The sequence below is a fragment of the Zootermopsis nevadensis genome, unplaced genomic scaffold, assembly GCF_977971745.1.
Source record: "Zootermopsis nevadensis isolate Lab colony 2312 unplaced genomic scaffold, Znev_1.0 Znev_ptg000030l, whole genome shotgun sequence".
NCBI lineage: Eukaryota > Metazoa > Arthropoda > Insecta > Blattodea > Termopsidae > Zootermopsis > Zootermopsis nevadensis.
Genome location: NW_028259162.1, coordinates 13,330,267 through 13,345,207, shown reverse-complemented (window position 1 = coordinate 13,345,207; position 14,941 = coordinate 13,330,267). Strand labels below are relative to the sequence as shown.

Below are 14,941 nucleotides of genomic sequence, written 5' to 3'. Positions count from 1 at the left end.
GATTTTTATTAAGTTTTATATGGCCTTGTTCGTCAACGCCATCTATTTTATGATGTTTGTAAGATGTCATGAAAGTTGGGATTCGTGAATTTAAATTCTAGGAGCAATAGCACAGGGAACGAGCCAGAATTGTTACGGTACAAGGACGTTTCTAGTCTTGTTATACAACCAATCTTGACTTCTTGTGGATCCGCGCAAACCGATGACGTGGGGACGCGTTCCACCGCTACTGCACCTTTCCGCTGAAGTGCAGTCAGCAGGCGTGTGGGAGAGAGAGAAACTTCATTCCTCTCTGCTGAAGGAGATCAAGTCTGCTGGAGTATTTCACAGCTGTGTTACTGCAAACCTGCTGCAATTCCAGATCGCATGACAGCATTAGAAAGATTATTGGCACTGGACGTATATACTCATTTTTAAAAACACTACCACCCACTGGAAAATCATGAGGCAGCTATTACGCGTCTAAGGATACTGGAATAATTTTTTTGTATCACAAAGGCGATCGCCCTGATGATGGAGGCAGCAAAGACCTCTGAAACGTCTGTAAACTTCTACCACACTACACGTCGCAACAACGCAGGAAACAGCCATAGTGAAAACACCGCCGTGAAAATATTAAATCCTATTAGAATATATTTTATTATATTTTTCTTTAACATCATCAGTGTTATAATCGTAGTCGCCATGCCGTTTGTTTCATTTACTATAAATTTAATACCAAATTCGTAAACGTTTACACGAAAAAGGAAAAAAGTTGAAATGTTTTAATTTACTTCACACTTCATTTGACCCCTACTGCTTTGTGTAAATATCAAACGTTTATGAATTGAGTGGGTCTTCTTTGTGTCTCGTCTGTTAATAGGATATTTCACTCTGTGGCGAATACATACATGAAGAGTGGTTGGATTATATGAACTTTTGTGTTCTTTTGTAGAGGAATGTGGGCTACCAGATCATAAAATTAGCAAAATGTAAAGTTATAACCGTATATATGTCGCCAATCTCACCGTTAAGTCTCAATAGAAACTTTATTTTCGTTGTAATAAACCTTTGGACATGAATTCATTGGCTTCTTACATTAAGGATATTCGGTGAACAGTTATGGATGATCCTACTTTTTCTATTCCCATATGCCGCTTCTGTGTTATCACGCTGTATTTTAATTACACTAGTTTACTTTTTAATTGGAAACTTTGTCATTGCTAACAAATTAATGCGGATGTTAACATTTTCTTCTGCATCAATGACTCCGATTAATCGTGGATAAGCAGACAAAGGTAAAAGTTGTGTATCACAAATCTCAAGCGTCTCTAATTGTATGTCGTACAGTTGAGCAGAATTTTAATCACAATCCGATTTGTCGCTTTCTTACGCTGTTTCAAGAGGCAGAGATCCTAGTTGTGGTGTGTGTACATTAGCCTGTTCAGGAAGCGTGAAGTGTGGTCATCAATTTGTCATTCGACAGTATGCCAGTCGAATGGTAATTACATTTGAATAGTGTACAACAGTTGTCTTATTGTCCACGTCAGTTTGCTTGGCGTCTGCACTCCGTAGTATTGATATGTCGAGGAATGTTTTACGAGACTGCATTGATTGTTACATTGGACATTGTTTATACTGTAATTATAACGGAGAAATGTTATTTTTGATGTATCTCTGCATGCTGTTTAAGGACCTTATGACTTTGTGTCGGTGCAAGGGAGTACAGTGAATCTGGATGAGTGGGGAAGGGAATGGTTAAGAAATTGTAACAAAATCTTAAGGCGTCAGTCCGGAAACAAGAATTAACACCTCGACCTTTGACTTTGCTCCGCACTGATGCGGCTGTTTAAAGAGATTTTATCTGTTATTCGCCGTAAAAGTTTCTGGTCATGACATATGTTAAGACGTATTCCGGCATTTGTGTGTGAATATTGAGGAAAATTATCAAAACTATGTTCAAAGTATCGATTATCTGAAAAAAGGTTCAAGCAGATTCTGTTTGTGGAACACAGTTTAGACGGTTTACTGGAGAATAATGCTTACGGCTAATGAACGAAAGGGAAGAAGGTAACGTAACGGTTGGCAGTTCTAATTTTCTCTGGAGATATCCGCTTGTTATGTTGTAAAATTATTGATATGCTCACACCATAATTTCCTTGCCGATACCATCCGAATATGGTGGAAGTGTTTTGATGCTGAACCAGACAAAATCTAAACGAAGGCGAACTTTGAAGTGAGATGTAAGAGAAAAGCGTAGTGGCCTTCCTGTCTTCTTAAAATTCAGCTTTATGTCATCTGCTGACAAGATTGGGGAAAATTAAAAAGAAACTCAATCAAGATAGGCTGTTTCTCCATATAGATTCTAACCATTTTTCTCCCCACGTGACGGGAAAACCTTTTTGGTTTTATGCATATACACACAGAATTATTGAAGTTTCAATCGGCATGATAAAAAAACCGGACGATCTATGAAGAGGCTGATTTGACGGAGGACGGAAGTACATGCACACTTAACTAACTAAATAATTAATTAAATGGCTTAGGGAACCAGAAGATTTATCAACGAACTAACCAAAGCCCTCCACGTGTCCCTGTCCTGGGCCAACAAAATCCAGTGGCCTTTAACTCTTATCTCCCATAGATCCTGCTTGATATGTGCATCTTGTTTCCAAAATAAGAGTGAGATAATATTTTACTGCATTCTTTCTAACATTACCCGAAGAAAAATTATGGAAAATTTTCTGTCTCAGAATCCAGTCCTCTGATTTGTCCAGATTTGTAGTGGGTAATGGATAACCGTTTGAATACTGTGTGCGTGGATTCTGTACTCAAGTGTCTGTATTAATGTTGAAATATTTTAGTGTAGTATAAATCACTTTGTGTAGGACTCGTAAAGTTTTTACTGCAATGACATATACAGCCACTTAAAAATTTGACATTCAAGGTTACGTCTTACCTTACAATACATATTTTATGTGGAAATTAATTTCTTTTCAGTCCTTTGTCGTAGAAAGACGGCACGGAAGCCAACGATTGGAATAGAGAAACGTACTGATTTTCAATTTAATGGATAGTTAGTCCTTTTTAATTTTAACTAATATTGGTATACAGTAAAACCTCTCTAACTTGGACACTTGCGGTTCCACGATAATGTGTCCAACTTACAGAGGTGTCCAGGATAGAGGGAAAGGGGAAAATCATCCTCCTTTCAAATTGTGGTGTAATGACAGTGTGGTAATTGTTGAGTATTATGGAGCCCTTCCCAAAAAGGAAATTATTGATAAGAAAAATCAAAAGAGTAAATTAAATTTTTACAAATTTTGTTTTCACTAAATTAAACTTGCATGGATAAGCTCAAACGGAAGGGCACCAATACTTTACGTTTACCGACAATGTATTCTATTTTACATAATCTAACTACTGTAATTTCTGTTAACACTGTTTAACTCAGTTGCAAGCACAGTACAGTACAACCCCTCTATAACGCGGTTCGCTATACCACGGTTCCAGATATAACACGGGTACCTCATGTCCCCCGTAGTGCAGCAAAAGAGAAAAAAAGTTCATCAATTATCCTTCACACAGAACTCAAAATTATATTAAAATGCAAGCCAAAATAATTATTTATTACTTTTTCCGTAGAAATCAATCGTAACTTAGTCAAATAAGTATGTATACTCTTAAATGGCGATAGTCTATCAATACTGTACGTACCGTACAGTACGTCCAGTACTTGTACCGATTTTTCTGATGCACTCCCGTAATAACTCGATTTCTCTATAACGCGGTTTTACCCGTCCCCCGCGACCCGCGTTATAGTGGGGTTGTACTGTACTGACAAAGTTAAAACTGTACCAGCAATACGTACTGTAGTCCAGTGAAGGGTTTAACAAAGGAATAACTATACATATTCACTGCATTCCAGTGATGTGCTCAATGTTTCCCACCCTCAAACATAAGCCAATCCTCCAGACAGAAGACATTCATCAGTCAGAAATTCAATATAACAAAATACTAACTGTAAATGTTTCCCATAAAAGCATTGAAGCTAAGTGCATGAACCTGTCCAACTTACAACAAAAGGGGTGACTAAGTTCCAGGATAAAGGGGTGACCAAGATATAGGGTATTGTGGACATGTAAAATTATAGGATATCTGCCGGTTCCAATTAAAAGTGTCCAATATAGAGGGGTGTCCAGGATATAGAGGTGTCCAACTAGAGGGGTTTTACTGTACTACCATTTTATCTGAATTAAAAAATATTTAATTCAACTCCATGGAGCATAATTCTCATTGAGAAGGTAACAGTCAATGAAATCGTTTTTCCTGTAGTAATTTCACTAGGTCGAAAAACAGAGATCGAAATTATTGATTAATTCAGACCTGGCGGTATTCAGGGACACGCGACGACCATTCTGAAGAGCATTCCAGAAATATGCTGAACAGTGGAAACACCTACTCACTAAGTGTATTAGTGAGCAAGGAGGCTTCTTCGAAGGTGACAGCAAGCATTAGTGTGTAAATAATTAAATACAGCTTTTACGGGGGCATTCCGGACACTTACTTGTCACACCTCGTAGGCCCACATTCTGAACTCTCTTCTATATTTACATTTTCGATTAAGAATACAGGTTAAAATGAAAAAGGATTTTTCTTTTGTGACGCACAAATTAAAGCAAAGATTCATGTTTTCCGTTATTTTCAACCCTCTGAAACAGAAAATCGTCCAGGTAATAGTTTATAATTCAGTCCATACCTCAAAGAAAACATTGCACTTTTCTATTTTAAAAATCTGCTTGTTAATGCTAGTTAAGGAAATGATCATTGTTTACACTGAGAACCATACGGAGCCAATAACTAAAAAATACAGCGCTACTTATTCTTAAAGCAGAGGTACATATACTTACCACTGTGTTTTGTAATGTCGGGAGTATAAATCACCAGAAAACAAAATTTGAATAATCCATTTTCTGGTCACGCTTTTTAAGTTATATTTTATGTTGTAAATTTAAGTCAAAAGTTAAAAAATGCACTGCAAAATGTTATATTATGTTTTAACATTGCATGAATTATGCATATATATCTGAATACCGATATACCGCGTCTTGTAAGAGCTAAGTTTAACTAAGTTACTTACACTTAGTACATTTCTGGTCTTAAAGTTGCCTACACTTGGGTCTACGAAAAATTCATTATATGTCTTTGCCCTTATGTAGGAGTCTCTGATACACTAACACAGAGGTTCTCAAAGTGTGGGGCGCCAGGTATGAAGTGTATATACAGTTTTTTTAAATTAAACTCGTTGAACAATATATACTAAATTATAAAAAAATGTGTACTCAAAGCTAAATATTTCGTCAAATCTGTTTGATTGCACTTGTTCTGGAAGGGGGGCTTGAAATGTATTAAATGTCTTAAGGGGGGCGCAAGGTATAAAAGTTTGGGAACCTCTGCACTAACAAGTATTCGCCATAGTTCGCGATGCCGGGTAAGGTTCCATGTTCACTGTTTAAAGGAGTTTTAATATCACGGTTATGTTATTGATGTATTTGTCTAGCTTTTCTATTCGCAGACCGGTAAAGCAGCATTGAGTTTCCCCAAGGCCGGTAACCTCTATCACACTGTATAGTACGAGAGACTAAAATCCATGCAACGGAATTCTTCATGGGAGCCTAGTGTTCTGTCAAGTATCCAAGAAATTTCCTACCATTCAACTAGGCTTCAGGTTTCATTAGGTGTTTAGAAGAGCTCGCCACTTTCCACCATCCCGAGTCACATAATTCCTACTCCATGATCACACTCTACGTTTCGAAACTTTGCGGTGGTATTACCCCCGCCCACCGCACCAAAATACTCCTTCCTCGATCTGCTAAGTGATTTCTTTCCTTGAGATTTTCGCCCCACATTTTGTGTGCGCTCTACATGCTTCGCATGTTGCATCCTTTGTTTAATAGCCCTGTAATTTATATTTACTGAAAAGCATAAATTATGAAGCTTCTCATCGTTATTTATTTTTCTTCAGACTTTTGTTACTTCGTCCTTCTTAAGTCCAAATATATTTTTCTTTTTTCCCTCTTTCTTCAGTGAGAGGTTTTGTTTCACAGCCTTACAAATCAGGAGAGAATTATAGTTTTATACATTTCGATTCTCACGTTTTCAGATATTAATAGGAGAGAAAGATGCTGAATTGAATGATACAGAGTGTTTCCAGAATTTAAATTGCTTTTAATTTGAATATAAATTTAACAAAATGCCTGTGTTAATTATGTTTTGACATTCGAATAAACCTTCATCATAACTGAATAGAAGTATGATACTACATACGTTTTTCCGCGTCTTAATTAAGTAGCTATAATCACCAGTACTTGTTAATATGTCTTATGTAACAACCTTCTATTATTAAGATACTTTTCTTGAACGGTTGCCTCAGGAACGAAAGATAACTTTCCATGTAAAATATAATTTGTTTTTAGGATTTGAGGTTTTTACGGCAGTGAGTCTGAAGATGGCTGTCTTCTGGATTGTTGTGTTGTGTAGTCTGGTAGAAGTTTACCGACGTTTCAGAGATCGCTGCTGCCTCCAAACCTTGGTTTGTCTCTCTGCTTACTCATGATGATGATGATGATGATGATGATGATGATGGAGGCAGAAAGGACCTCTGAGACGTCGGTAAACCTCTACCAGACTACATGGCACAACAATCCAGAAGACAGCCATCTTTTATATCTCGTTTCTCAGTACGAATCAGGATAAAAATTCTTCTTATAACTTACGCTGTATTAATTTTTGTTTCTAGTTTATAAGAAATAAATTTCTGATTATCGATTCACCTTCATTTCATTACATGAAAATTAAAACTTTATGATGTATTTTAAAGCAGGGAAAGCCTATCACTTAATGATGCTATATACTGTTACACAATTTTATAAAATTGATGACGTTTGAAGCAAGGGTATTAAGTTATGAACAGACAGATGTCTACTTAGAACAAGTTAGCAGTGTCTGCCAGTGAAATCGTACATAAATCCTCGTAAGAAAAGAAGCAGATCCAATCAAACGTTGTTTGCCTTGTTTAGAAACATGACGTCCTTGCCTATTCTTTTAAATTATTATAAATTGTAAAGAATAGTGTAAAACTTTTTTGTCTCTCGCCGGTCATGATGGCTGCCCTGTAGAAGACTACCGCAGGTTATTTCATCCGCGAAGTGGAGTCCCGGGTTTGTATCCAGCATTTTTGTTAGCGTTTTATGTGCTCCCACATGATGTCTTGTGGCGATTCCATTCCTTGAAAGAGTTCCGTGTATCAATAGTATTTGTGTGTGATAACGTTCAATCAGTGTCAAACTCCGAGTTGGAACATGAAAATGGTTCTGTCCGTAACAGGAATTTGGAGCGAATAACTCGGTTATATTTCTTATTTATGTTCAAGAATCGGACAACAAAGACCTGGTGCATTTAGTTGTTGTTCAGTGCATTTACAGTATTTTCCCTCCTTCCAAAGTGTTTTTACTTTCGATCATGTGTTTCAGTTAAAAACTCTTGCTGGTGTTCAAGAGTTTTCGTTTTCGATATCTATCGAACTCGTGTCTACTCTTCTGGAAGTCCAAGACACAAATCTCGGCTTCGATATTATCCCGATTTCCTTAATAACCCCCCCCCCCCCCGGAAAGTTAAGGGATAGTACCTTAAAGTATGTCATGACCAATTCCTTCCACATCCTTTCCATTTATTGTTGATTGACTGTCTTAGCATTCGCCGCTTTAGCTGAGCGTCGTTAAAAAAATTATTGATGCATAATAAGATATTCTGAACAATTCAACATGTCCGATTTTTTTTGTTCTTTAGACAGTTCATATTTTAAAAAAATTACATCGATTTACTGATTATTTTCTTTGTTCTTATAATAAATAGTGTTGCTAATTCCTAATTTAACAGTTTTATAATATGTTTAGTCGACAGAACATCGCAAACAAAGACAAAGAAACTAATAACATTACCTCCCAGGCAGTAACCAATAGCAACACAGTAAGCTGCATTAAAGAAGCTGATGTCTTGTAGGTAATTGTATGATTCAGTGTATTACAAGCCGTATACTCACTTACAAATAGTTGGTCACATTGTACGCTAAACTTATAGAAATATTGTAGGTTCTCTTTTGTTTATTTGTAGTTCATCATGTAAGCGGGACTTGAACTATGTAAGTAACCGGTTCGTAGCTTGACAAGAGTTAGTGAGAGTGAGGCAGCAGAAACAGCATAGCAGCGTACAGCAACACTCCTTGGCCGAGCAAAGGCGGACGGTCGGTCCTGGTTAGCGGTAGCAGCCACAGTTGAGGACACCTGCCTGGCTTTTTGCCTGGATAGCCTGGTAGCTCTACCGCGTCTCCTCGTTTTCAGAACAGTGCTTCACGCTGGATTGCGTTTCGAGTTGTGGTTAAGTCCTGTTCGTGTGTCATGGCTTCGGTTATCTCCAACTTCAGACATCTGTTAACTCGGCATTTATATATCGTTACGGTGTTGGTGTGAACTAGTGAAACAGACAATCTGTAATTACGTAGTTACCGGTTTCAGACGAACGTCTGGCCAATTTTTTTTTAAATGCGTCAAGCTAGAAAAACTGTGATTTTAGATGCGCTAATTTGACAGCTGTTATTGGAAGTTTCAACGTGTGACTCAGAAATTAGTTAAAATAAATAAAAACGGATTTAAAATAAAAGCAGTCCGAACGTTTATATCCGGGCTGTCCAAGAAGACAGTGTCAGTTGTATGATGTAGGTTGGCCATTATTGGTAGCAATAGAAACGTGGTTATGCCTGTGCGTGTCTGAACTCTTTCATCTTCAAGTTTATGTTAGTTTGCAGGTCAGTGATTTTTAATGTTATTTTCGTATTAAACTGACATAGTTTCTGTAGTATTATGTCGTAATATGTTTCAAGTATTCGAATTTAGTTCTAGTGTTACTTGATTGGTGAAGAAATTTTCTAGTCGAGTAAGTTAAGATGTGGTTTTTAACTTTACGGTTATCGATTTTGATGTAATTTCGTGGGATATTACAACTATATGATTTCGAAAAGATACCTCTGTACTGTAAGCAGTGAACAAGTGTTCCACGACATGCCTATGTCCGGGGTGTGTGGTGTGTCAGTCTGGCAAACAGACTTCCGGTGTAAAAATTGAAGTCAAGTGTTCAAATTTATAATTGCGTGTGTGCCAAATCAAAAACGCATCGGCTGTCAATGTGTTCTGGTATTAATATGTAGTAGAAGGTCATAGTTATATCTTAATTCCGATTACTTTTACTCATTATGATGATGATACCTTGACTATAAACATTCAGTAAATGCGTGCTGATTACATGTTTGAATTAAGTAGTAAACACCGCGGCCCGGTAGTTAACTGTGTAATGAGAACCATTGTGTAAACGAGGAAAAGTATCTCGTCGTATTTTGCCTGTAATGGAAGGTGATCATGATAAGTGTACAGTGTGTGTGTTTATCTTTCTGGCTACGCCAAGTATGCTGTTGCTTAAGGCAAAACATGGTACATAGGTAGTGACTTTGTGTCCAGCACTCGCCGTGTGTTTCACATATAGGTTTACTGCAAATCATTGACTACCTCCGGATCATTTGACCTCATAAGAAAAGTGCACACACCGCGTCAACGTGGTATTAGCTGTCGCTATGCCCGAAGCAGTACTCAAGACTTTCTCCGCAGTGGAGGTAAGAGTTATTCCAATTGTAGGTACTAGTGGGGGACCCAAGGACAGCTGTCCGTTTATGTAAAAGTAGCATTAATTTGTGAACCGTTCGAATGTTTTTTTGAAGTTTTACTTATAAAGTATCAAAAAAGAATTCCACGTGCTATAATAAACAGCCAAGAACTGCTTACACTGATAATAACTGGGTGATGATCATTGTTAGCTATAAGTAGGATGTTGCGATTTCACAGTCGGTCATTCGGCCTAAAACGCCCTAACAGCTTCTCTATAATAATTTATGCATGATTCGCACTGGTGATTAGTGTGCATGTTATTATTATTTAAGATTTTCGTTTCTTGTTTCGTGTTTAATGTACATTATTGTTCTTTAACTCAGGTGTTATAGAACTGACGAATTTTTTGAGCATACTGCAGAAATTAAATATAATTGTTTATCAGGACGATTACATGAACGGCCTTGCTTGAAAGACCAAACTTATAACAATCTACAAGATACATTTTATGTATTTATAAAACCTTGGAAGAACAACTGATTTCGAAAACTTTTGTTGTTCTTTGTTTATTAAGTTTACAGCGATATATAGTGCCTAAACAACCAGTGATTTGTGTTGTATAAGCATACGACAAACCTCAGTTTCGGTCCAATGCATAAAGCACGTAGTTCTACTTTAACAAACACTTAGGTAATAAAATAATGTTTAAATATTCATATTACGTCATTTTTGTATATGTTCTTCACTTTTACCAACCAAGCTCTCCACCTACTGCACTGCAGTACTGTTTATAGTTGTTAACAAAACCTCTGACATCTTAACAAATATGCTTGTAAGTTGAACTATTACACGCAGCTTCTGGAACAACATTATTCTTTCTTAAAACTACATCACGGCTTTAAGTGGATTGTCACTGTTACAGTGTTGCCTAGCGCCACTATTTGATCAGACGACATTTTATGTATGAAACTCTTAACAAAAGTAATTTCGGCTAGAACTATAGCCATCCAGTTTTTCCAATTGAATCTCTCTCTTTTGACAAGATTTTATTCCTAGGTCGGTTAGGTGTGCAAATATGTTGTCTTAACTTAACATTAACACCTGGTTGCAGGAATAATATAGGAAAGCATACAACAAACTTGACGAAGCACTAGTATGCACCTTTTTGGTTGCAATGCATCATTACACTGCTGCCAACTTCTATCGCTCCAACCTTGGTTTTAGTAAGAACTATAAAACAAAATAAGAGATGGTATATATTTCTCTCAAGTAAGCGCAGAAGAATTACAAGTAAGAAGATAAGATTGTGTCATGTTTAGGACATAAAAGATTTATACGTTCAGTTTTACAAACTTGTCATACAGATGTACGTTTCTAGACAGCGTGTTTCAAAAGAATTCACTTTGAATTAGCTTTTACTAGTTACAGCATATTAGAAACCAGTTTTTACTTACTCCTAGCAAACCACATTCTTGCATGACAGAGAACTTTTATATGATATAGAATCTCACACTCCAACTGTTTCCTTTATTGTTGATTTATATATTGTCACCAAAGTTACGCGATTATTATCCTATAAAAACTAATTTAAGAATAGCTGAGTGCCAGCTGAGAGGAAGACCCTTAGCTTGGGACCTCTTGGTCACTTCTATCACACACCCTCTTAGGACGGTGGTGGAATTATGGTTCGCTATGGAAGATCTGGTAGCTACTGGAACGCCACTTCATCCAGTACGAAAGTCACTTGAATTCATCCAGAATTGAGCTAGAGCAGTGAAAGTTAGAAGCCAGCGTCTAGCCGGCTGATATTATGTCACGACCATTCTTGTAAAATACATCAAAATGTTTTTTTCCCCTTACATTACAAACAGCTGTTCATTCTGGTAGCTTTTGTCCACAAATGTGTGGTATTACGTCCATGAAGAATGATGGTACAATAAGATTATTCTATATTGCCTTGAGCTCGGTATGACTTAATATGACGCTAGAAGACGCATAGTTCAAAGACGGTGGTCTGATATATGTCTGTTTTTACAATTATTACCATGGTTTATTAAATAATGTTTCTTGAACTACATACGACACCTAACGTGTATATTATTCAGACCATGAAATATATGACGTCTGAAGTTTCGGATTTTGTCAACACGAAGGGTGCAGTAGAAATTATAAATAAATGCGCCACTGATTTGAACTTGAGCACTGTTTTTGTGTATTGCTTGGTTTAGCCGTACATTCTGTGGTTAACGGAAGGATTGGAATTTGTTGCTGCTGGCTTACAATGGCAGTCATGACTTTAACTTTATAAGACGTCCAAGTATGTGTTTCTAACCGCATTCTAATGCCGGATAATACACATGTTTGTGTATGGTTGTTATTCTACGGACATTTGCTGTGTGTTCAGTGTGTATTTGCTTAAGTAAGCAAATGGCATTGTGCATACACAAAGCACGTACTCCTCTCGCCGAGCACGGGTTTCTAAGTTCTGTGTCGGTCGAGTTCCGCCGAGCAAATTCTTTGTCTTGTTGATTTGCAAACAGCATTTTAAATGTTCACTTCAAATTTACATAAGCTTGCGTATTATCATTTATTTTTATTCATACTACCTATTAAATGTATTTCGTATTTCTTTAGTATAAATTCCGTTGTTTAAAGTATATTCTCCGCAATGGTAACTTTATTTGTTCTGTTTTAATTTTGTATTCCATTGGCCACATTACAATACTTACATTATCATTTGAATATTCCCTTATTTCCTATACAATCATTCATACACGCACGCACGAAGACACTGGTCGTGGGATCGTATTCCGCTTGCAACATGATTGTTATCCGCTTTCTTCTGAGTTGTCTTGTGATGAAATAGAAGTTATCTCCATCCAAGTAATCGTACCATTTACGTCATGAAACCTCTGCTTTCGATATAATCACGATTTAGAGCCAAAGAAAATGTGATACAGCAGTCGAAACGGAATTTATAAAAAAGGCTTTTTCTGGGAGTTCCGTTTTGTTTCCGACTTGAGTCTCATAACAAATGTCCCCGTCAGCCTGAGAGTTAAGTGGCCAGTTAATATTCCTTGTGTTGAAATACGTGTACGTATGTTTCACAAAAACGTAGAATCTTGAAGATTGTTTACGAAGAACTGTATGTCATAAGAGTGACTCCTTTCATATGTTCATAATGGGAGAAATGAAACTTTTCCGTGCACTACCATTTCTTGAGGGAAATTCTTCAGGAACGACAGACGATACAATTAGAACGTTAATTACTTTGGGCTGTGTTCTAATTGGATTTAAAAACATTTTCCATGGAACATCTTTCGTCGGCGACAGGGTCTTGTTTAAACATTTTTACACGGTCTTTCAAGGTAATTGAGCGAAAGAAAAACAATTGTACATTTTTCTTTTTATAGCAAGTTTATATCTTATAAAGGATCTCATATCTTAATAAGTGTAGTAGTACTTTGCGTAATACAGCCTCTGCACGTAATAAGTAACATTAGAAATGAAATGTAAACATGCCTGACCTCGTCCTTAATGATCGTTTAAAGTCTTGCCTGAAAACTTGTTTAGGCAAGGGCAACAAGCATGGTGTGAGCTAGGAGAGGAATTCAACTGATCTGGGCAAGGCACTAAATTTATAAAAGATGCCAGATATCTATTAAACTGAATATTTATAATGAAATAAATAGCTACATTGAAAGTAAACCACTGAAAAATATTATGACAAAATATTACTTGTGTACCAAGTCAAATCCACTTCCTAGACTTTCAGGCAGTAACCCTGGTGTGCATTACAAAATGAAAATGGCTGTCTTCCGGGTTATTGCAGAAGTATACCGACGTTTCAGAAGAGCTTGCTACCTTCGTCAGTGGAATAGTGCCAATTTCTAGTGCTTTTAATACAAATGAAACACGCTTAACACACAGTGAAGTACGAATTCGTGTTAAATCACGGTTTGCGAGTTTCAAATAGCCCTCGTCCTGAAGTCGTATCCATTACTTAAGTCTGAAAGCACTAATCCGGGATGGAAGGGGGGTGTCGCAGCGGGAACGATGTCACGGGATCAGCTAGTATTGCTTCTTCAGTTTAACGTGCTATTGTGACGTGCATGGTCCAGCAATTCTCCATCTCTATGCCCCCCCCCCCCCCCCCCGTCATCCTGCTGCCAGCATGGACGAACTTCATGACTGCTATAGGAGTGGAGGATTTCGTTTATTTGTTATGTTTATTTAAGAACGTTGTCAGTAGCTTAGACTGCAGATCGTTTAATAATAGGAAGATTAATGTGTTGGAAATTATTTGGAAAGAAGTGGCCGAAGCCTGATTTGAAATATTGTCTTGGCATTTTCCTGTACAGGCTGAGGATAGCTACGAAAATCCCAAAAGCTAGCCGATATTAGTGTCGATATTTGAATATCGAACCTCAGCGAATTGATGATGCACATTTAAATTAAATTCTTCATTTGGAACTTTGTACCAGATTTTGAATCGAAACTGAGGTCGGAGGAGTTTCTAAAGTTATAGTGGTAGATGTTCCACACGAAATTTTGAGCCTACACTAGTGTTTTCCTTTAGTAAATATAACCGATAAACTAAGGCCTCTGTCAATCATGGTTGGTTGGTTGTTCATTTGCTGAATACCGGCGTGTAAGCTCGACATTTAACAGCTGCTAGTGATCAATTCTCATTTTCGATGAATTTGATCAAGGATCATTGCCGTGAAAGCGATTCTAGACTTTTTCTTTGCTGGTAAGAATTTTACACACGAGTGATTCTGTCACGTACCTTCTGGACAAAGGCACTAAGTGGGCAAGAAACTGTGGTCGCAGGACCATCCTTTATGAATGTTAATATTTACATGTTTCTTCTTTATATTATCGCTTATTTCTCTGTAAACTCTGAATCTGCTGAACGGAAGTGGCTTTCGTGTATAATCTCATACGTAGCAGTGATCACAGCTTGTTTAATCTTTATATTAGTACACCTAACACCGCGTTAAACACCACTCACTACATTTTTTCTCGTCATTTTTATCTTCACTTCTTCTGTTCTCCTGATAAATTTTCTTCACTCAATCGCATTCTCTGCTAACTTCTTTCTGTTTGTTCCTCATCCTTCGTTACACTTCATTGTTTTCCTCATCCTCTGCCTTCTGTTCCTATTTCTCTCCCTAATCTCTACTCGCTTTCCTTCTGCTTAGGACGCTGACTTTAACTTGTGCATGTGCATTATGTGAGACAAAGTT

General features: G+C 37.2%; 1 protein-coding gene across 8 annotated transcripts in view; it reads left to right on the top strand.

Annotated features, from left to right (window-relative positions):
• The window catches only part of LOC110829632 (EGFR adapter protein), a 743,671-nt gene that overhangs the window by 193,302 nt on the left and 535,428 nt on the right, over positions 1–14,941 (top strand). For 2 of the 8 annotated variants that reach the window (XM_087358341.1, XM_087358343.1), the window contains exon 2: positions 8,152–8,842. The exons of 5 other annotated variants lie outside the window; for them this stretch is intronic. Coding sequence is in view for 1 of the 3 variants with exons in the window: in XM_087358339.1 (XP_087214465.1) it covers positions 9,662–9,700 (39 nt within the window). In the remaining 2 variants the exon portion in view is untranslated. Of the gene's footprint in view, positions 1–8,151; positions 8,843–8,868; positions 9,701–14,941 lie in introns of those variants that run through there. One more of the 8 variants, XM_087358339.1, reaches the window with a different exon arrangement.